The following is a 24,913-nucleotide window of genomic DNA, read 5'->3' on the forward strand; positions in this document are numbered from 1 at the left end:
ACAATGCACTCAATTTTCTGTTGGATTCGGAAGGGCGTTAATGAAAAAAAAAAAGCCTTAGGACAATCACAAGTAAACGTATCCCGAAGGGGCATCATGAGTAGGATAGTCGCAGCGGTAACATTCACAGTTAGAAGACTACAATACGTCTAATTCACTTTTAGGTGGACAACAGTATGCTTAAAATACAGACCACCATTTAAGTAGTGACTGACCAGCGAAGTAAATAGCATAGGAAGAACATACACAGACCATGTGAGAGCGCTTTCATAATTCTTTTCGTTTTTGTTTGTAATCGTACCTTATCTATGAAGTTCATTCTGTTATGAGGCATTCGCTGCATACAGTCAAGCATATTGCGAATCTGATTAAAAAGAAAACAATTCTTGCCAGGTTAAAAGTGAGAGCTGTACGGAGACTCAAATGTATAAAATTGTGGAGACAGGCCGTGAGTCTTGCCTGAATAATTCAATCCTTAAAGCATTGCTCGAGAAACGAGAGATCTGCGTTCTAGTTTTGATGTGGTAGGCGTTTCATAACAACGCACTCTACTTCAGAGTGATTGATTCATTCTGATAAAATCATGTTCACCTGTGGCGGTAGTAATAAATATTTAGTTTTGCCTTTGATGCGCAATAAGCCTGAGTGGCGTAACGAGAACTCGATGCAGTGCCTTGTGATAACTGCCGTCTACAAACGATAAGACAAGTGTTTGATAAGCTATCGGTTGAGCAATTCTGTGCTACCTAGAAGTACCAGTTACGCCAATGATGTAACCTGATCTTTGTTCTTGTTCCTTGGGTGGTGGGCAGAGGGGAGGAGGGGGGGGGGGGGAGGTTAAATACATACATACATACATACATACATACACACGGAAAAACCGTATTCGACAGACTTTCCAAGTCTGTAAATATTCTAAAATCTTATCGACATTTTCTTGTTTCATAACGAGACTTGTCTGTGGTGACCCGACAAAGTTCAGGATATCTAGGGGCCTGCACAAATTCATTTCCGATTGCAGGTTATGCTTATGTTCCATAGCAAAATTGTGAATTACAATAAACATATGTTAAAATTAATGGCAGTTCACTAAAAACATTCGGTGACGTCGTAACCGCCGGGTACAGAGATTATTCTCTCAGGTACATTGGGGCAATAATGTAGCGCAAGGCGGGGAAATGCTCTTGAAAACCACAACAAAATAAGTCGTTTAATATCCATAGAGACTAAATATTGATTTAAATGTTACGAAGTACAGATCTTTATCAGCGATAGAACAGCTTGGTTGGACGTCCAAAAAGAAAGAAAACTGAGTGTCACTGATCAACAAAGTAGCAGTTGAAAGCTTGTGGAAAATTTAAATGATCCAATTTGGTTCCCGAGTGTAGCGCAGTGGGCTTCTGTCACAGAACTGGTAATGGGGTATTCCGTGCTACACAGTATTTGTGAACACATCTAGGAAATCTCGATGGACATACCAGTGATATGGTCAGTGTATCGGACGACGTTTGAAACCGATAGACGAGTGATGCCAGTAAGTGATTTGGAAATTTCCATTAAAAGATAACATTCCAACGATATTAAGTAACAGTACAGCGCGCAGTCATGAGATGAAGTCGTTATCGGATTGTAATCTTGTCACGATTCTAATGAGAAGATTGCATGTTATTTTGAAATATTGTAGCCTTTTTGTTTCTGAAAATCAAATACTTCGTTGTCTCTTTATTTTATTACTGTGGTTGATTTGATTGCATTTAATTTTTTTCGGCCTTGCGTATACTTATATATATTTTAATGGCGCTATGTTTTTAAACGTTCTTCTCGTGTCTTTGCTAGCTTCCGTGGCTTGTATGCGCGTACTCTTCGCGATGTGCTGCGCGCGATTTAACTGGAAACGTTTGGTAGCGGATCCGGATTAACTCTGTTTTGCAGCCGCCGTATAAAATCACTCTAAAGATCGCCATCCTCTCTTTCACCCGCAAGGTAGAATTACACTTCGCAACTCCAAAGTCAACTGTTACTGTCTTGAAAGATTCCGAGATCTGGCAACTGGATTGGAATTGTCCACTCCTAACAGTTCAGTGCAACGTCTCGATCGGGCTACTAGCAACCCCCACCATTGTTCAACATAACAACAACAAATAGGAATGTAGAGTTCAAAGTCAGTACGGAACAGAACACTCAAAAACACCGTGATCAAATTTGCAATTAATTGTTATAAATTAACCGTAGCAAAGTCCACCACTTACATCTCGCAACATCTCCAGCAGCTAATGAGTCCACCATATACTAGGACGCCATCTTTTGCCGACCAAGTCAACACTCAATAATCCGCAACACTTGCAGAGAGAAACAGGAAAGTACCTAAACAAAATTCAAATCTCGAATATGGGAAAGCACCTTTGAACGCTCCGTAGGCTTTCCGTAACTTTGTTGATCAGCAAGTCCATCCTTCCGAAATGATACGCACTTGAAAACACAAACTCTGCCACCTCAGTCCAACAAGGGTTTTTGGCCTCCTACTCGATTTCGTGAGCTCCAGGTCGCTCCACGAAAGTATAAAACCATGAGGCATTCCAGTCAGTCAGTATCTGGAACAGAATGTGAGCCATCATTGGCTGTTTCCTGCTCCCATTTGTAGAGCTACTGTTGCTGATGCGTTCTAGCAGGCCTTTTAGAAATTACTCTGCAAAGTGAGTTGAAGACACCAGTTGTGCTAGGGAATTCTTTGTCCACCCAATAGACTTCGACTACCACCCATTAGGAACGGTAATGCAAAAGGTCTCGTCCCTTACAGCCGGAACAAGTCCGAGGCGATCACAAAGCGTGTGTTACAGTATGTGTAGCGGTTACCTTACACTGTGAAACTTTCTGACGATTCCAAACTAGATGATACTCTCCTTAGCTTCTCCACGAACCTCCGTGATAGCGTCCAGGTTTGTATTTACCTTTGATCGTCAGTGGACAATGTAAAACCTCTTAAAACTAATGGCCCTCGTTATCGTCCGTAATACGTTGTGGAATCAAGTGTGAGAATGATGACTTTTGGCACAGTAAATTGCATTCTGTTGGGTTTTTGCTGAATATGTGTGTATAAGATAAGATACGGCACTGATTTTAAAGTTACCGTTAAACACAGTCTTGAGGACTTCAAATTCTCTCTCTCTCTCTCTCTCTCCCTCTCTCTCTCTCTCTCTCTCTCTCTCCCTCCCTCCTTCATATATCCCTATCCCTGTTTCTTTTCCTTTTCATGTGCATAAATATATGTTTTGTGAAACATTGAGTCGTTTTATAAGGACAAAAGAAAGGTAGCCAAGAATCCATCGATGAGATGTTTCCCACTTTGTACCGTTTGAGAAGTAAAGTAAGTACGCGGATAGTTTAGGACGTGCACATTAACATTACTGGTTGATCTTGGTGCAATTTTAATACAAATAACGTTTATTCAGAGAAAACTGTCGTCCTGTCATTGCTGTAAAATACTTCTACGTTTTTACGATAGTTATTATTTCCTAAATATCTCGTGTACAGTCTGCGAAAGTAGGACTAAATGTATTTCTTGTCGAGACTCATGGTAACTATCTTCAGTTGTGAGTAGTTCAAAAATATGGCTGTTCACTATACGGGACAAGTCTTTCTTAAACTTCTGGATGTTCTACGCTGATTGTGAAACATAAAAATGCTATTTGTGGCGCTTTGAATCGCGAATAGTGTACTATTTTTAATCTTGCGATAACATTGCGTTCTTTTTTGGGTCTACACTTTCTCATACTGTGTGTACCACAGTACTAAACGTATTTTATCTTTAAACATCTGCTCAGCCAGCCATTCGGAGGTTGCAGGTGTATTATGTTCCAGCATGAAGTTCAGTTCACACTTATTCACACTTGAATCCGACAAAGAACGCATTACGCATTGCTGAAGAATCCTATAGAATTCCACTATACACCCCAGTGAGGTTTAATAAATTCACAAAGGTGAAGGCTGTAGCAGTCCCTTACGTTTTCAAATGGTGTGATTTATTCCCTTCCCTCTAAATGTGATTCTGTTCAGTGTTCATGAAATTACGAATCTGCGAAATAGGCGTACTGCCAACAGTACACACGGTTTCTCTGTTAGAAACATGCTGCGCGGTCCCTTTGGTGTTCCCAGAACGAGTCTGTGCCAGCAGTAGAGAGCAATCTACGCTCACGAAGGAGAAAGACCTGCGCGCCTGCACAATGGTTGTGTTCGCTGTTGCGCCTACTGCTCGAGCAGAAATCAAGGAGTGCAGAAGATTGTATTCTGTGGAGGAACGACAAATTGCTTTCATAGTATATTACTGAATGCTGAAACCTAAAGTAGGATTCTAGGTAACTTGAATACAGAGGCCAGAAGAAGATGGATTGAAGGAATTGCTTAATAACCGTTTCAACATTGACGAAGGCTGGAAATCTTATTATGTTCTTCTTATTATCATATTACGTTTCTTCTCAGCAAATTATAATTGTACAAGGACGAAACAGATATCGACAGAAAGGTTTTTTAACCAGCTTCTGACAGTGCATACGGATTTAGCGCTAAAACTTTCTTGTTGTGGAAAATTTTAACAGAAGAGACTTAACTACTATAGGCAAAAGGGCATCATAGATACCGGGTCCTTGCCCATATTTTGCGAAACTAACTTATTAATCATAAATAAGGAACACCCTTTACATATTGTCTTATTACAAATACCATTTTATATTTTTTCAGCACTTATTAACTGGGTAATTTGTGTACAGCATTACTATAGATAATAACCGTGACCGCTGCGGTAGTGCATTATTTATGCCCGCCGTACAATTTGATTTTTGTAAACAAATATACTTTCCGAAACAACAAAGACACTAGTCCTTATCGCCTTGAATTGTGATTTACATGTTGCTGCTACGGCCTAACGTGGTTCCTGTAATTGGAAATGTTTGTCGAGTTAAAGCCTGATCTCTGTCCGTCGTACAAGGCGGAATAAACGTTCCGAATGCAAAACACTTTATGGACACATTTTTGACAAAAATATACATTTGCAATTGATGCTTCTTTAGCGCACTTACGTATTGCTACTGCAGCATTAAGTACGAAGCACAATTAAAATCTCGAAATACAGTTAGAGGTTGTTGTGTCCTTAGTGGTATACTACGTTCTAACCTCTACATTTCGCAGGGACAAACTCTTCAAATTGCAGGATTGTACGAGGGTGGTTTGAAAAGTTCTCGGAATCACTACTTAGTGAATTGCAAAGATGGAAAAAATCGAGATTCGAGCAGTGATTAAGCACTTCGTACAGAAAAATATTAAAGCAAAGGACATTCATGCCGATTTCCAGAATAAACTGGGGGACTCTGCTCCTTCATATTCAACTGTTGCCAAGTGAACAAATGATTTTAAATTTTGTCGGGAGGGCTTAGATGATGATCCGCGCAGTGGTCAGCCAAGATGTGTCACTACTCCAGAAATGATTACAAAAGTGCACAAAATGGTCATATAAGATTGCCGATTGAAAGTGCGCGAAATTGCTCACGCTTGCCAGATGTCATCTGAAAGGGTATATCACATATTAACTGTAGAATTAGAAATGTAAAAATTATGTGCAAGTGGGTGCCGCGACTCTTGACGCTGGATCAAAAACATGTGCCGTCGCCATGGCAGAATTACACGAACTGAGGTATGAATTGTTGCCACAACCGCCTTATTCACCTATTATGGCTCCGTCAGACTTCCATCTCTTCCCAAAATTTTTCTAGGTGGACGAAGATTCACTTCAAACGAAGAATTGATAGCCGGAGTTGACACCTGTATTTTGCAGGCCTGGAGGAAACTCATTTTCGAGATGCGATCAAGGCACTGGAACATCGTGGGACCAAGTGCATTAATCTACAGGGAGACTACATTGAAAAATAACGTTTCAGTGATATAAGTACTTCTTTTTCTATTCCGTTCCGAGAACTTTTTGAACCACCCTCGTATTTACCAAATCCTGTCTTTGCTCACATACAATTTACGTTGCTTTTTTCACGGTAACTGAATCAACCAATATTTTTGTATGCCTAAAATAAAATGAAAAACAAATATAATACGGAGATTATATTGTTTACGTCGAAGTTTTGTAATGCTCTGTAAAGAATTTTGTTCAACATTATGTGCACTGAAATGTAAATACGAGGACGTATAACAAATTCAAGTTTATTATTTCACGTCGTCCGATTCATTTTTACAGACGTTTTCTCTTCATTGCCACAACGACACTTATCCCAACGACTACACTTGTTCCAAATACTGTCATTAATGAAAAGTGTGAAAGTGTGAAAATTTCGCACGAATCCCCTATTCAATATCTTACCGGAATCTTACCACAAAGGGCGGGGGGAGAGGGGGGGCACTATTCCATCGAATTTTGAGTTCCTCCCGAGACCAGGCAACGAATGTTTTACCAGACCACACGTGCCACCTAATGTGAAATGCGCCCTCCTGTGGAGCTTATTGGCGGCTGATGTTGCTGCCGTTATTTGGGTGTACTCGAGACTTCCTTGTAGCCTTACACGAAGCACACACTGTACGGTTGTTGGTGGATACGAAACGCGGTCACTCTACCACGTGAATAAAACAGTGCAAATTGAGATAGCCTATTTCATTTTTCGTAATGAAGGTCGTTGGCGTTGATGCAGATGATGGTGGTGATCGTCTTCGCCTAAAGGTTAAAAGCTGAATGGTTATTGAGGAAAACATGACTGTTTAGGTAACTATCCTGTATAACATGAAATGACCCCATAACTATACATATTTATCGTGTAACCGACATATAAAAGATTTTTTATTACTTATCTGGAATACTTAACACCTTTTGTTGTTCAGGGTCAGTTGCAACTTTTCGCACCAAATAGAAGTTTGTGTGGTGCGGAAAGTGGCGGCTGAGCATAGACCATTAGTGTGACGTCTTCTACATAACTAAAAAAAAGTTTAATTTCGGCTATACGATAAGTCACACAACTTTAAAAGTTGTCGGTTCAACTAAATACTAGACATCACTTTTACGAACAACTGAAATTGGAACCATCAAATAGAAAATGTTGTTGGGAGGCGTTTTATTGACAGAAGATGTAACAGATCTACTAAAGGGAGAGCGTACCTTACGCAAGTTCTTTCTTAGGAGTATTGCTGCGCGGTATGGTATTCTACGAGAAAGGAGTGACGGACATCGAAAAAGTTCAGAGAAGAGCAACTTGTTTGAATGATGATGGTGAAGTTAGGGAGAGAATCATGGAAATAAGTGAGATGGGATGACAAACAAAGACAGTTTTTCACTGCAACGAAATCTTTCACAAACTTTCAATCACTGACTTTCTCCTCAGAGTGCTAAAATATTTTGTTGACTATCTTAATAGTAGAAATCGCGAAAACATTTTGCTGTGCAGTTTTCCCACGTGCTTTTCGTTAGGGAAATATACGAAAATGGTTTTGTGAATTCTGTCCCAAACAAATCAGCGTGATGCAGAGTAGCCATGTAAATGTAGATGTCGAACAATGATAGACTATAAGATTTTAGATATTGCTAGGCTTTGTGCTTCCGTGAAAAGATATTCTAAATAGCGTGATGCGAATCATAAGAAGTACTCATGTGAAAGTGATCCCAGTGGTTCTCGGAACACTGGCAGCAGTGCCGCAAGAGCTTCAGTTGAAAACCACTGGCGCTGGTGACATAACCATTTGCAAGCTGTAAACAGCCACTTTACTGGGACATATCAAGCATTTCTGGACTCTGACTAGTGACAAAATACGAAATCCAGCACAGTGATCTCATGTCCTGTGTTTACTGTTCTTATAATAAAAAATAATAGTAATAATGACGATGACGATGGTTAGAGGTTTCAATGGGTGTGGAACTCCTGAGGGTTGCAGCCATCGAAAAGGAAGAAAAACCTTGCGCGTTCGACACTGATTCTAGACTTTTGCGAGCATTCGTGTTACTGCTGTGATTTACTGTTGTAAATAACTGAGAAAAACCGATACTTTTCGAAAAACAGGAGCTTTAATAGTAGTAGTAGTAGTAGTAGTAGTAGTAGTAGTAGTGACCAAAGTTCGGAAGAGCTACACGCATGAATCCAGCACAAAAATGCTGAATTTCGGTTTGTGTGCAGGCAGGCACTTTCATGTAGTCTATTGAATGAAACCTTGCCTTTTTACATTCGGACAAGATGAAGCTAGTGAGTCACAGATCAGGTCACGATGCAAATTACCACAAGAAGATAAGCATATTTTAGTCTAGAACAGCACTAACAAATATTTATTACCGCAATAAGAAAGAATGAATGTATACAGTGTCTAGTTGACGATTGAGGTAACAAATAGTCGTAAATGAATGTTTCCATAAAACTGACTGCGTTAGAAAGGAGTTGACAAATGACGACTTTTCACTTTGCATTTTTGCACAATCGACTGTTATAGCTGCGCGGAGTGGCCACGCTGTTAGAGGCGCCATGTCACGGGTTGCGTGGCCCTCCCGCCGGAGGTTCGATCATCCCTCGGACATGGTTGTGTGCGTAGTTCTTGGCATAAGGTAGTTTAAGTAGTGTGTAAGTGTAGGGACCGATGACCTCATCTGTTTGGTCCCTTAGGAATTCACACACATTTGAACAGTTTCGACTGTTTGATAACTGTCGAAAATCATATGAAGTAAGAAAGAAAAGGCAATCAGAAGCTACTCATCACGTCAGTATTTTCACGTTGACTGCCTCAGTGGTACTAAAGTTAGATCCTTTGGCGCTTTGAGTATCACGCAGTAGTACGTTTAGAAACCTTGGGAAAAAATATCCCGTCAGCCCAAAAAAGCGTAGATATTGCATTAAAACACGGGAGGACAGTTACGATGGTGGTTTTAATGCTTCAGGTGTTCTACATGTAGTATCCTCATACTTGAGTACAAAGTACAGAACGTTCATACAACTATTCTGACAAACTGTCAGAAAAGTCCTCCTTGGGATGTTGTTCAACTCGTGCGTCACATTTACACGTTCTTCGGTCTTGGCAAACCGTCAGAGACCCATTCTGCACATTGTTGTGTGGTAGGATCGTACTGATAATGCCAAGTCTCGTTACCTGTGGTTTTTCTCTCCTCCACGGGTCGACATTTTTATTGGGGAGTCGAGGCGTGCAGGACAAACTTTGCCCACACTTTTCTCTTATTTTAAGCATGCTGAGGAATGTCTCGGACACCTGATTTATAGAGACGTTGCTCCATTTTGATTTGTGTCTTGACGACGTTGGCACACTACGGCCGCTCGTCTGCTCTTTAACACTGCCTGGTCATAACTGAGTGGTCGAATACAAATCTGTTGTCAGTTCAAGCTGCCACCGTAGTTAACTGCACTGAAGTCTCTCTTACGCCTCGAGTAAAGGCAGTGTCAGAAATTTTTTGGGCGGACTTTGTAAAAGTTACCCGGCGTTGAGTACAGTTTTCGCCCGCAAGTAAATAAATTTAGTCCTCTCTAGCTCATCTCGCTTGTTTACAGCTGTTGCAGAGCACGGATGGTTACAGAGTTGAGTCATGCTTGACCGTCACGGAAATGTTGAAAAACCAGAATTGCCAGGCCATGAAGATCGATGTGATTCATCCAGGCGACGTCTACTTAAAATTTTTCAAGAACCATTATTAAGTTACGAACGTTCTTCGGCGCTCTACGCATGACTGTAGTAGGGACATCGAAGACGAGTTTCACTAATTCCCGCTCGCACCTGGCATTCAACCAGTCATGTTTCCCGCGTTCCGTACGCGACAATAACGGGGAAAAACCGTAACATATGGTACAGTGCTGAGTATCCCGTGTTCTACATGTCACAGTGTTAAGCAGAGCGTGCAGGATGCGCGATACAAAATGTTGCCGACCTTTGTCATTTTCAGTCTGTCTGGCTAAAATGTTCTACTCTAGTCAGGGAAATCGACATGACCGTCCCCCCTTCCCCCACCCCCCACCTCTTTTTTTTTTTTTTTTTCCTGAACAGGCTTTTTAGGAAAGCGACTGTCCGTTCTTGTCATTGCTCCCGAGTTTCGTGTGATGACATTTAATGACTATGGTATAGAAGCGACGTAAGAATACTAGCCTTTAACTATCGGGCTAGATGCTTTTTTTCTTTTTAACCACGATATTTCAGTCATGTTCTGGGTGTTTCGTTCGGAGAGATAAATTGTAATACATGGGCATCATAGATTCTTTATTTTGGTTTATTGGCAACAGAGATTTATCCAAATTTGGTGAAGGTTTGTAGATGGTCTGCTCCTGTATTTTTAACTGGTGCCAAAATGAAGCCACAAAATCTTTCATTGTATGCCTAATATCTTAAAATCCATGACTGCTAAGAAAGTAAATATAAACTAAATCGGTTTTTTTGACATCTTCTTTTAAATGTAAGTGATCGTAATATTGATTTGTAAATGAATAGAATTTAGCCACACACTTAAACGAAACATGTTTACGTAAGCTGTACAAAGACTCGAAGATGATTTCGATAACATGATCTGTGGAAGAAACGGGCTGAATAGAATATTTGAGCATGTGAGAAGAAAAGAGCTCGGTACGTTTTGCACCAAAAGCTGATCACGAGAAAGCATTGTGTAAGAAAGATACCGCACTTGTAGAACGTTCGCCACAAACAAATTTGAAAACAAGTTTGTCAGCCATATTAGGCCTGGCTTAAAAATAATCCAACTTACGTTTCTGCGGATTTGTTGTAGTGAATGAGATGTGAGTCCATTAGTTCGTGAGAGACTCAGAGCAGTCGAAACGATGGGTGGAAGCTGGTGACACTGACAAATTTACGAAAGAAAAAAAGAGGAAAAATTAGTAATCGGCGAAAACTACGCAGGTGTTGTGAACCAACGCAGTGACGATAAAAGGAAAAAATGCGAGAATCTGGGCTTGAAATTAAACTGTCTTTCCTCAGAACAATGCATTTACTCACAGTGTCACTTTGACAACGGACAAACTGAAGGACTTGAATTCTTGGAACATCTACTTTATTTACAACATTTGGTACCGTCTGACTTCCACCGTATAAAATAAATTTGTGACTGGTAAACGTTATGCTGAAAAGCGAGGTTAGACAGTTACATTGATCTGCTTCCAGCACCAGACGCTAGGTTTGGAATCTGCTCACCGAAAAATTGACAAAGTGTGCTGGCCTGATGGGACTTCATAAAAAATAAGTGCATTTTTAACAAGGAAAACAGTCTCCCGGTAGCAGGTCGACACTTCCCCACATCGCCCTCGTAGCTCTTAGGTGATTACACTGTCCAGTATGAGGATTAATACAGCAAGACTTGAAAATAAGCGATTTGTTGCCACTGTTGATAAGACTACTTGTCAGCGACTTGTAAGCGCAATCTCAGCTGCGATACTATCTACTCGAAACTGCTACGTAGTGGTCCGCTGAGGTGGACTTTCCCCGCAGCAGAAAACCTCGAGAGGAACTGATCTGATCTCGGTGACCTCGCCCGCCCGTTATCTCGGACACGCGACGCAGGGGTTTCCCGTTCCAGAGGCGTGAGGAAGCCGGTCGCACGATAGTCCATATTAGTCCCGGGAGGACCAAACGTGAAGCGTGCGTCCCGCGAGAAGCTGTTAGCTGCGCTCCGCCAGAGCTCGTTTGCACCGAAGCGTTTATAAAGTGAGGTACGTGCCAGGCATTTCTTACCACACACCGTCTGAGACTCTTAAGTGCTCAACGTATTACGTAGAGTGAAAATTTAAAAGTTGAGGAATTTTAGTACATCATTTAAACTTCGTTAAGGGGGAAATGTCCCCAGTTTTGTTTCTCATGACGTATTTCTTAAGAGTTTGAATTTGGTGACAATATCAGTCAACATTTCTCTTACACGCACTATTTTTCTACATTTCCGTCTCGTTCTGTGGCCTTCCGAGAGATTTGTATAAGAGCATGTGTTCCCTGTTGGTAAAAGCTCTTGCCCTGTGCTCGTTGCCGTGTCTTCACGCATGGAATAGGCTCTCATCATCTTCAAAGTGTATTCCACATAGAGAATCCTCAAATGACCCAAACAGATGGAAGTACGAGGGCGCCAGGTCTGGGTTGTAGAGAGAATGAGGCAATGACGTCCAACGCAATTTGGAGTGTGTGCTTGGGTTCTGAGACTGTCCAATATTGCAAAATAAATATTGAAGATAATATTCAACTTGTTCTAATTACAACCTAAAGTGTGCAAATTATATTTACCTTCAGAAATGATGTTGAGGCTCTGGGCGCGATATTGAGCAAACTAATGGAATTTGTGTTGGCGGTCATCTGGCAGATCGTAATCTTTTGGTAGGAGGCCGGTAGGGCACTCCCAATAGCACTGTCTTATTCATGGCAGCGTTTGCGTCGACGTGTCAGCAGATCACACGAGTGCTTCATGGATGTAGCTCATCCATGTGCGACCTGGCCCATCTTGTCGTGTTCTACGGCCTTCCGTGTACCATTCTGCACACAATTGTTGCACTGCCGAAATAGCTCGTCCCACATGCAGCAGTTTTCCAGATGGATGCGCCATATTTTTTCATGCCAATAATGCGCCCTCTTTCAGGCTCACTGATTTGACGGTACGGTTCGCGAGGCGTCCTGCACGTCTGCTGAAATCACACTGATCCATTACCTTTGGTTTATAGCAACAACGAGAGCCGCAAGCAAGCACTACCGGTAGGTGATATTGCTCGTGATATCGATGTTTACCTTGAACCCGTGCGCCGCAATGGTTCAAATGCTGATCATTTCTGCAGAACATACTAATGTACATGTCTCGTGAATATGAACGTCCTATCTCTAGTCATTCAAGGTGTCCTGTATTTTTTCTGAACATCAGTAGTTCACTCGTATCAGACATAGGCCTTAACGGTGGAAAGTAATGGGTGAGAAGGTAATGTGGAATATATCATTTTATGAAGGTGAATTATGGACCATAAGAAAAACGCAAGAAGAGAAATGAGGCGTTTGAGATGTAGTGTTACAGGTTGATACTGAAAATTAAATAGACTGCTAAGAAATGAGGTTCTCTGCAAAATCAGCGAGAGGAGGGATTTGTGCAACCAACTAACAAGACCGGCTGGGTGTTGCATATTTGTAAATACATCGCTGAATAACTTCCATCAGGCTTGAACAGGGGCAACAGTTACAGACAACAGAAATTGGAATATATACGAGGGCGTGCTGAAAAGCAATGCCTTCGAATTTTTTCTGTGAAAAACTCCTAAAGGTTTTTAAATGAAACAAGCTTTATTAATATTCTACATCTTTATTCTTCATGTTTACTTCCCAACATAGTTACCATGGAGACGAACACATTTCTCCAAACGAGAGACCAGTTTTTTGATACCGTCACTGTAGATTGTTTGACTGTTGACTGAGCAGCCACCTCACCTTTGCTTGCATCCATCACTACGTAAGTGAAGTCCTTGAAGGTGTTCGTTAAGTAGTGGAAATATGGAAATCGGATGGAATCAAGTTGGGGCAGTATGGAGGATGACAGATGACGGTAAACTCAAGGCGTAGTGTTCTTGCAGATGTTACATGGCTCATGTGTGGGCTGGCATTGTCCCGTGTGGATGAATTCTTCGAATTCGTGCTTCCAGTTTTCCACCGGATAACAGCACGCTATTTCTCACGCGCCGACATAGTTACGTTGCACACTGCCATATTACACGCTGCAATTCAGAGCCCTCTAGCGGAAGTGTGTTAGAATTTGCGTTACCAAAGTAGGAAAGTCGACCGCGTAATTTGCATGACATATGTCAACCGATATTAAGAAGAGAATAAAAAAAAATCGTGAGCATTACTTTTCAGCACGCCTTCGTAGAAAAACTTCAACTTTCTTAAAAACTACAGAGCGGTAAACTGAAATAGGTGCGCACATGCATGAAATATTTTATCCAAACCTGTAACCCATATTAGCGCCTCCCCCCCCCTCTCCTCTTGTTACCAGTTACAATTTAACCCTCGGTTTACGCTTGGACTTCTAGAACTGCTGTCGAAATATTTCGTATTGATACCTACATCGCACACAGTTAACGCTCTCGAACATCTGCTTATCGACATTGCTCTTTCACTGTTGCATTTCGACTACTTACTACTTCCAGACGCAAGCAAATGATTTAGATGCATTCAACGATACCACATTCCAAACCACATGAAACACATTGAACTCGCAGCCTGCGGGGTGACTGGTAGCGACCCGGTAATCTACTTTGTATCATTGCCAACCGCAGCTACCAGCTCTTCCGTTTAGAAGCCGCAAAAATTCGTTTGCTCGTAAAGAGGTTTACCGGTCTGAAAGCGTTCTCTCAGCAAATAGGCGAAAGCACTACCTCTGCGATCGCGTCGCATAAGCCGTGTACTTCATATGACAAAAAAAAAGCTTTATTGTGTTAATAAGTCCGTGTATCATATGCTCAAGCCAGCACTATATGTCAACTGTTAAGTGGGTAAACTGACGTTAAGTGGTATCGCTACATTATTGTACTCCATTCTCTACTCATTGCCACGCTGATAAACTTGAAGATAACACGGGAAATCGCAACAGAGCGTATCATTATCCAGTTACAGTCAGTTGTGTGAAAAGTTTAATAATTATGTTTTGTGGCCTTTGATTAGATAAAATGCCTTCCTACTTTCCACGAGCAAGGCCGTCAGTGATTGGACACTTTTTACGTTGCACTATCCTGAGTAGTTCAAAAAAATGGTTCAAATGGCTCGGAGCACTATGGGACTTAACATCTGAGGTCATCAGTCCCCTAGAACTTAGAACTACTTAAACCTAACTAACCTAAGGACAGCACACAACACCCAATCATCACGAGGCAGAGAATCCTGAGTAGTATAGCAGTTTTCTTACTAGCTGAAGTTTCTCCTCGACAATTCCTTCTATTCAGTAGGAGAAATTCTGTTATTCTAAAGTGTAAAAAGGTGGTGGATAGAAATTACTAAGTCTATATAAGCATATTTACAAATTAATTTGCGATGTGAATGTAAAATGACTCGTTCCACGTAAAAGTTTTATGGTTAAAGCGCATTGTGATGCGTGACCAAAATACAGTTAAAGAATTTGATACTGTCGTATCTCTCTTTCGTGTTGACTTTCTGTTGAATGCCACTTCTCAGCGCTCGCCGTTATCTTTCGGAGGAAAAAACAAAAGCCACCTCTGGTTCCAACAACTTTCGATAGTTTCCTTTGTATCACCGAAAAATTTAAATCTAATAAGGTGAAGACCCTAGTAACACGTCTCTAAATTTTCTGAACGTTTGCCTCCATAGCTGAGCGTTAGCGTGTCTGTCTGACACCAGTGCCGAGGTTATCGGGTCAGTATCTGGTTTTTCCAGGAATTTTTCCTTTGTTGGTCTGAAACGAGTTGCACTCAACCTCGTGAGGCTCACTGAGGGCTCTTCAAATGAAAAGATGCGGTCGCAAGGTGCGGAAAGTTGACAACTGACGGAAGAGCGATGCCTGTCCGCTCGGAAGAGGATATCAGCGGTCTGTCAGCATCGCGAGGTCCTCTGCACCTGATGGCGAAGCTACTATTTTCTTTCTTCAGATCCACGTGATGGGGATCACAAAAGTCTCCAAAAACATGTCAAAAGGTGTGGCTCCCTTTCTGGATTATTCCAGATACCCAAAATCTTAAAGAAGCTCTCTATACAGCCGATTTCACAGGCGCATTTCATGTCATACTATTATTCCTGTACATTTGATAATTGTGGCAGTCCATACATTTATCTCGTAATGTTTTAACAGAATACCATCGTACACTCCTGGAAATGGAAAAAAGAACACATTGACACCGGTGTGTCAGACCCACCATACTTGCTCCGGACACTGCGAGAGGGCTGTACAAGCAATGATCACACGCACGGCACAGCGGACACACCAGGAACCGCGGTGTTGGCCGTCGAATGGCGCTAGCTGCGCAGCATTTGTGCACCGCCGCCGTCAGTGTCAGCCAGTTTGCCGTCGCATACGGAGCTCCATCGCAGTCTTTAACACTGGTAGCATGCCGCGACAGCGTGGACGTGAACCGTATGTGCAGTTGACGGACTTTGAGCGAGGGCGTATAGTGGGCATGCGGGAGGCCGGGTGGACGTACCGCCGAATTGCTCAACACGTGGGGCGTGAGGTCTCCACAGTACATCGATGTTGTCGCCAGTGGTCGGCGGAAGGTGCACGTGCCCGTCGACCTGGGACCGGACCGCAGCGACGCACGGATGCACGCCAAGACCGTAGGATCCTACGCAGTGCCGTAGGGGACCGCACCGCCACTTCCCAGCAAATTAGGGACACTGTTGCTCCTGGGGTATCGGCGAGGACCATTCGCAACCGTCTCCATGAAGCTGGGCTACGGTCCCGCACACCGTTAGGCCGTCTTCCGCTCACGCCCCAACATCGTGCAGCCCGCCTCCAGTGGTGTCGCGACGGGCGTGAATGGAGGGACGAATGGAGACGTGTCGTCTTCAGCGATGAGAGTCGCTTCTGCCTTGGTGCCAATGATGGTCGTATGCGTGTTTGGCGCCGTGCAGGTGAGCGCCACAATCAGGACTGCATACGACCGAGGCACACAGGGCCAACACCCGGCATCATGGTGTGGGGAACGATCTCCTACACTGGCCGTACACCACTGGTGATCGTCGAGGGGACACTGAATAGTGCACGGTACATCCAAACCGTCATCGAACCCATCGTTCTACCATTCCTAGACCGGCAAGGGAACTTGCTGTTCCAACAGGACAATGCACGTCCGCATGTATCCCGTGCCACCCAACGTGCTCTAGAAGGTGTAAGTCAACTACCCTGGCCAGCAAGATCTCCGGATCTGTCCCCCATTGAGCATGTTTGGGACTGGATGAAGCGTCGTCTCACGCGGTCTGCACGTCCAGCACGAACGCTGGTCCAACTGAGGCGCCAGGTGGAAATGGCATGGCAAGCCGTTCCACAGGACTACATCCAGCATCTCTACGATCATCTCCATGGGAGAATAGCAGCCTGCATTGCTGCGAAAGGTGGATATACACTGTACTAGTGCCGACATTGTGCATGCTCTGTTGCCTGTGTCTATGTGCCTGTGGGTCTGTCAGTGTGATCATGTGATGTATCTGACCCCAGGAATGTGTCAATAAAGTTTCCCCTTCCTGGGACAATGAATTCACGGTGTTCTTATTTCAATTTCCAGGAGTGTATTTTTCCTGATTTTTTTTTTTTAATTTTATTTTGCATTCCGGTTACGTCCACTTTCGTGCATAGCAGCAATTTACGAACTTGTAATGGAATTCGTTAAAGCCACGCAAAACTTGCGCGGTACATTAATTCGTATACATAAATTTTAAACATTTTGCATTCATATCACGGCACTTTACAGTAGTTTCTAGTTCACCTCAGTATTCTTGAGAGACGTCGGCGGCGAAAATGTTTCAGTATTCACTCATGGAGAGTATATACGCTACATCACTATGTATTTACCAAAAAAATCACTTCCATGGTTCGTCGCTTTCCTCTCTCTCCTAACTGGTTAATAACTGTTATAATTCAGTTCGACGAGAGTATGCCAATCTTTATTCCATATTTCTCCTCGTTATCTTTCGGTCGCTGCCAGCGGCCAGTTGAAACCGATCTAAATGGTAATTTGAGGATTCATTGTGTGTCGCAGGTCCTGATGTCCCTGGATCCCTGGTCGCTGCCGCCCAAAGATGGCCTGTACGATCCTGTTAACGAAAAAGATGCGTGTGGCGTTGGCTTCATCGTCGCCATCGACGGTCGCCGCTCGCACAAGGTAAGCGCTCTCTCTCTCTCTCTCTCTCTCTCTCTCTCTCTCTCTCTCTCTGCGTGTGCGTGTGCGTGTGCGTGTGTGGGGTGGGGGGGGGGATGTGCAGGATAGTGTTACTTAAACATCGATAAAATATCGATTAATCGATGTCTAAAAGATCGGAAAACCGGTTTAACTATCTATAGTCAAACAGTTTATAATGTAGTTCTTCTTTAATAGACGCACGAAAAATTGTCTGATCGTATTGCATCCATGGCGTGTAGAGTGCAGAGGGAAAATAGATTGCATGCTGGTATATAGTCAACATCAAATATGGCGGCGCCTCAACCACTCAACGCTATTTATATACTATGTTGTTAATAGATTGACCGCTGTGGGGGAGGGGACGTGAGAGAGGGAATTTTCTTGTTTGTCTTCCAGTGATGACAACCCACAGTCGTGCGCATCTCATACCGAACAGATACTTACGGTAAATAACATGGATTTACCAATGCGCATGATACAGATTGTCATCTTCAGATGTATGATCATACATACTTGTAACAAGGAATACGAATGTAAATAAGGCTGTTTTAATACATCGCAGTTAGTAGAAGAAAAAATGAAATTTTAAAGATTTGTTAAGCGTTTGCAATTGTACTGCATAATGCATTTTAAAAGAAATATTATTTATCATCGTTATTAATTAAACACTCTCGCTATTACCCTCTTCTGTTTCTGAGAAATATCCTTCGTAAGTTGGTTACCTGTGTTCTGTTCGATTAGCGGAGCTTGTTCCTTCAAATGGCTCTGAGCACTACGGGATTTAACATCTGAGGACATCAGTGCCCTAGAACTGAGAACTACTTAAACCTAACTAACCTAAGGACATCACACACATCCATGCCCGAGGCAGGATTCGAATCTGCGACCGTAGCAGCCGCGCGGTTCCGGACTAAAGCCCCTAGACCCGCTCGGCCACCGCGGCCGGCGCTTGTTCCTTCAAGAAAGCACCAGTTCCCGCAAAATTGAATATAGTAAAAGCACAGCCTGTCGAGTGTAATGGTTTCTATTTGTATGGTGGCTGCACATAATCATTAAAATGTACAGCTGCATTTACATGCTATCTGCTTTCCCAGTACTGCAATGCATATTCATAAGTCAATCGGGCGAAATATGAAGGTTACAACGTATGAGACAAAACTAACCTCCTCTTGCCAAGAGTTGGTGAATGTCCGGGAATGTTTCTATAAAAACTCCTAATCCTGTAGATATTTCTTAGCTCCTGCCCGTTAATGATGAAACCTCTTGTTTGAAACTTGTGTAGCGGGTGAATTATCTCACCATTGTTTTTACTTTTTTTCGAGTTTACAGCATTCTGAGATCTGATTAACAATGGTGTAGCTCTTCGGGGTATCGTAGGAGGTGACAGTGTGCCAACAATGGTTTCTTCGCCACTCATTTCGTTATTTGAACCCGACACAGCCAGGGGATTATTCTTCGTCACGGAACTACAGTGCCACAGCTGTTGAATAGCTGTCGTTGGCAACAGAGTCAGAGCACAGTCGCCACGAAGTGTTGCCGACATGAAACGATCAGTACTTTTCGCGCGTCACTGGCTGTCTATAGGCCGAGGAAATCCCGCGCATCTAAGCTTGCTTTGTGTGTGTGATAAGTGCATAAATACTTTTTCATTGTTCTGAAAAGAATCTTAAAAATACATCGTCTGTCTGGATTTTTTCAAGAAAGTGGGGAATAATAGTTTGTGAAGTTAACTGTCTGCAGTAGAGAATTCAAACATTCGTGGAATATAAGTAAGAGACCACCTAAAAAGAAAGTATGGTGAAAAGTGTGAGGGATCAACTAGTGAGCTAGATGAAGTGCAAGAGGTGCAACCAAAAAAATTGAGAAGCTCTATTAAGAATTAACGTTAAGTCAGTTCTACGACGCCAGTCCAAAAGTAAAGAGAGAACCTGATGCTCTTCATGCACAAATGATTGCTATCGATATGCTGCCGTACAGAACTGCCGACCATCAAGGTTTGAAAAAATTTGTTCATGCCGTAGACAGCAGATATGAGTTACCAGATAAAACCGCTCTTAAGTGCTCACTGATTTGAAAACTATATGAGAAGATAAAAAGTAAGAGAAAGCTCTTACAAAACGTAATTTTTTTTAATGTCACAACAGACATCTGGACAAGCAAGGCAAATGGAGGCATACTGGCATTGATTTGCCACTTTACAATGGATATAAAATTAGTTTCACCCACTCTAGAATGACAAAAATCGCAGGTCATTACAATGTAGAATCTATGGCACATGTAAGTAACATTTTTAAAATGTTTCTGCCCTTACGTTGTCAATGCCGTGCTGAGTCTCGGTTCATTTTTGTGATCGGTACACGTCACGTAGCCGTGGCTTGTAAAGTTTTGCTTGCCAGCTATGCCTCACTCTTTCCCGCCCTCACCCGTCTTGTCGATCTTCTGAAGACGTCGTGTCATGTGTGTTCTGTTTGCGTACACTGCCAGCCTCAACAAATTATTGAATAATTGCGTTTCCGTAGGCTAAAATTATTTTCTCATTCATTAGTACACACAAGTAACACCTTTGAACGTGGATGTCTCTGTAATGCGTTTTCTCAAAACATTGTTACTGCCGCGCGCCATTTATGGTGGGTTTACACGTCCCCACAGCCCTACTTCTGCCAGTATCTCTGTAGGGCTGTGGGGACGGGGCGTGAGTCGTGCTTGGGTAGCTCAGATGGTAGAGCACTTGCCCGCGAAAGGCAAAGGTCCCAAGTTAGAGTCTCGGTCCGGCACACAGTTTTAATCTGCCAGGAAGTTTCATGAAAAACAATCATTTTCACAGCATCGAGCACACCATACAAATACTGCATTTTTACATTTGTCACTGCAACATTACAATATAAACCCAACAGAAGTGATCTGGAGCCAAGCTGCGAGATTTGGCCCGCGAAGTAACAAGACTGTTAAAGCTGCCAGTCGTGCTGGAACTAACGCACGCAGTTTTCCCACGTCACTGCCTAACGCTGACAGGATATAGAACGGCTCGTGATAAAAGAAGAGAAAATGCGGCGCCTGATTGGCTTCGCGGAGTCTGTTGTTGATAGGCTTATCAACGTAGCAGGCAACACTTCCAGAACTGAAATTTATTTCTCGGATTCGGATAAGGAAGGAACGAAGATATGAAACTTCCTGGCAGATTAAAACTGTGTGCCCAACCGAGACTCGAACTCGGGACCTTTGCCTTTCGCGGGCAAGCAGGAGAGCTTCTGTAAAGTTTGGAAGGTAGGAGACGAGATACTGGCAGAAGTAAAGCTGTGAGTACCGGGCGTGAGTCGTGCTTCGGTAGTTCAGATGGTAGAGCACTTGCCCGCGAAAGGGAAAGGTCCCGAGTTCGAGTCTCGGTCGGTCACACAGTTTTAATCTGCCAGGAAGTTTCATATCAGCGCACACTCCGCTGCAGAGTGAAAATCTCATTCTGGAATGAGCGAAGAGATTAACAGACTACTGACTGTAACTAATACCTACAATGGCTTCAGTACTCAACAGCACTGTGAAATCTCTCCAGTATGCTTTTGCACTACTCACAACTCGCTCAGAAAAGTTAACCTATGTTTAAGTTAGAAATTTTCATCACTCTTGTTTGTAATTAGAATACTTTGTCAGGTGAGTACTAGTGCATTTCATGCTTTCCGTCTGGTCACTTAAGAAGCGCGCGGTAGTGCTGGAATTTCTCCGAATATTATGTGGTTCTCCTTAAAAGTTAAATGACATCCGAAACTATATAGTTTCTTTGCTCGTCTCTTTTTACGTCTGAACTGCAACTGCTCACATCATTGCAATTTAGTTGGACCGCTAGCTGGCCAGTGCTGTCCAAATTTAATGCGCTGGTAGAGCTGTTGCCCCGCTCAGTCTATGTTCGTGTAACACAGCATAAAACTTATCCTTATGATCATACTTGACCGTACTGGTCACAGCTCGGCTTCTGCGACACGTGAAACGAAATCCAATGAGATTCAAGCAAACGCGGAAGAATACATAGCGTAATGTTTACATCAGATTTATTCTTATGATGAACGGATTATAGCATGCAGCGCACGTTGGTCTATCAATTGTCCATATGATTTTGAAACGCATCCCTGTTGGTTTTTGAGCACATTCTAAACTGATACATGAACAAGTCATAAAGTGATTTTTGGATGCGTGCATCTTGTACGTGCTTATTTATGTGGTTGATTGAGTCTGCGAATGATAAGCTTTGTTATAATTACTAGCGAAATCCATAGATCCAGACCACCAGAATGGAAACAAACGACTAACATGTGTAACAGGTAAGTAAGATTCCATATTATCGTCTCTGCGTATCCAAGAAAATGAAATTTTGACAGAAAATTTTTGCCAGATCGCCACATTACTAAGGGCCAGTTGTACAGTCCCCGTTCAGCAGCCGCCTAAGTTCTAACGCAGGATAACTAAATTGGTGATTCCCGCTTTGTTAGCGAAGTTAACCGGAAAGAAAGTTTTCACAATGGCCGGAGTAGTTACAGAATTAGTGATGACATATTTGTTTGCGAGAACGATGAAGGAGAAGAAACTGAGAAACGGGGACATCACACAGTTTGCAGGACTATGACGATTCCAGATTTATATAAAAATTTAGTACTACTACTACGGTTCGATCTCCTGCTTGAGGAACTGGAGCATATGAATGAAATGTGAAACTATTTCCTAAGGTAAAACTTTTTGCTTGTAGTAGGTCTAATAGGCATTTGATATTGGTACTTCCTGAATTATATTTTGTCGTGTTATTTATGTAGATGAGGTAGGTAAAATGACAATTTGTGCCAAAACAGTTTCGCTTATTTGGCGTGTTAGTTTCTGCAATATTAGAAAGGCCTATTTCGTTTTATCTAGCAGACAGTGACAAAGTAGACGTGATCAAATCGAGAAACCACACCAGTTCAAAAAATGGTTCAAATGGCTCTGAGCACTATGGGACTCAACTGCTGAGGTCATAAGTCCCCTAGAACTTAGAACTACTTAAACCTAACTAACCTAAGGACAACACACACATCCATGCCCGAGGCAGGATTCGAACCTGCGACCGTAGCGGTCGCGCGGTTCCAGACTGTAGCGCCAGAACCGCTCGGCCACAAGCGGCCGGCAAACCACACCAGTCTTGGGCACTATTCGTATTAACTGCCTTTTCAGTGTTAGACAACGACATTTTGATTTTTCATGTAACAAAATGTTTGACAAACTTAAATGAGGTAGTAGATTATTTCGCAGAAAGGAAAGCACGCAGAGTAAAACTGTAGCAAGATTAGAAAGAAAAAAAAATACTGGGGCCTAAGGATTGAAGAAATGCGTACTGTCTGGCTTGTCTCTCGATTTTACTGCTTTTGTGTTTCTTACGTTTAATTTTGTGTCGCACAAAATAGAAAGTTATTAGATATTAGAAAATAGAGTGCGAATTTTCTGAAGAGTTTATGTGCTCACAGGTGTCAGATCTGGCGACCGTGGAGGGAACTCATGGGCCCACTTCGTCCAATCCAATGCTCCGAAAAATTGTCATCCAGGAAAGCTCGTACGGCTAGTTGGTAGTGTGGTGACGCCCCGTCCTGTTGGTAGAAGACCTTTTCATCAGCTCCATAAAGCGCACGTATATCTGGCAAAATTGTTGTACGTAACACTTCCAGGTACACTTCTCCAGTGACAGTAGCATCAAAGAAAAAGGGTCCTACTAAGCCCAAAAATGATAGTCCACACATGAACCCCTGGTAGATTGACCGCTTTATCCACATAAACATGCGGATTTTTCGGTGCCCAGTACACACTGTTACGCCGATTCACGTTTCCATTACGTTTAAATTGTGCCTAGTCATTCTACCCTATCTTAGTCACAAATTGTTCATCAGTTGAGATTTGCTGATACCATTCGCAAAACTGGATTCGGCGATCAGTATCGTCGTCATTAATCGCGTGCAATAATCACGGAATGTGAAGTTCCCACTTTACAGCTTTTAAAATTCTTTGTACACTTGTACTGCTAACCCACACTTTACGTGCATAGAGCATAGTAGACTTCCGTGGAGAATTAACAAACGGTTCCAACACGAGAGCCGACGAAGCAGGACTTGTAGCGGTACGCTGTCTTCCTGATCTTCCTTTGTGAATATCGCAAATCGTTCCATGCAATTCAGACTTTTCACTGATGCGTTTGTTAGGCTGGTTGGCGGTTCTGTTTCAAACTCCCGCGTCCACTGACGTACTTCAACGGTATTATCAAACTTGAAAAACCACTTCACAATACATTCTCGTTGCTCGAACGTCAAGCGTGCTCCAGCCATATTGTTTTCTCAACACCGAGATGAAAGTAATAATATATGTGAGCCAACAGAGCACACTCGTAACTCAAGTTGAAAGACAATACCGATATCTCGATAGAGCCTGACAAAGAGTTTATACATTTTTCTGGCGGACTCTGTATATCGAACTCTTCAGAAAGATGTGCTCTACAAAATGAACACATTTTTGAACAACTGTTTTTTTTTTTTTTTTTATTTTTACGTCCAATCTGAAATGATCGAGGGAGAGGAGGAGCGCCTCTGTCGAGTTTTTGCTCCATTCGGAAATATAGTGGATCCGGGTCTGGAGAGAAATGGTTATTCGAAGCCAAAAAGATCTAGTAAATGGCTCTAAACCGAATACTTTAAGAGCTATGAGCAATTGTTGAACAGGAGACATTTGTTTCATATTAGCGAAGATGAAAAAGTGCTCGCAGCTCTTAAGGTATGCATTTTGGAGCCTATGTTAACTGGACGTTTTTGTTTCGAATCGTCGTTCCTGTCGTATCGCTGAGTATTGATCATTCCCCCTGGGAAACCTTCTATACCAGTACACTTCACAGTGCGCCTAGCTTCGTGCCCAAACCCTTGCTTGGTCTGATAAGATCTCTTGATGCTTAGTCCAGCCGGCCGGGTTGGCCGAGCGGTTCTAGGCGCTAGTCTGGAACCGCGCGACCGCTACGGTCGAAGGTTCGAATCCTGCCTCGGCATGGATGTGTGTGATGTCCTTAGGTTAGTTAGGTTTAAGTAGTTCTA

At 42.6% G+C, this 24,913-nt stretch overlaps 1 protein-coding gene across 1 annotated transcript in view; it reads left to right on the forward strand.

Annotated features, from left to right (window-relative positions):
* The window catches only part of LOC126204436 (uncharacterized), a 384,821-nt gene that overhangs the window by 55,795 nt on the left and 304,113 nt on the right, over positions 1-24,913 (forward strand). Inside the window, exon 2 of the mRNA XM_049938825.1 lies at positions 17,691-17,813. Within this exon, the coding sequence (XP_049794782.1) occupies positions 17,697-17,813 (117 nt within the window). The 5' untranslated portion in view covers positions 17,691-17,696. The remainder of the gene's footprint in view (positions 1-17,690; positions 17,814-24,913) is intronic.

Source organism: Schistocerca nitens, chromosome 9, assembly GCF_023898315.1.
Source record: "Schistocerca nitens isolate TAMUIC-IGC-003100 chromosome 9, iqSchNite1.1, whole genome shotgun sequence".
Taxonomy (NCBI): Eukaryota; Metazoa; Arthropoda; class Insecta; order Orthoptera; family Acrididae; genus Schistocerca; species Schistocerca nitens.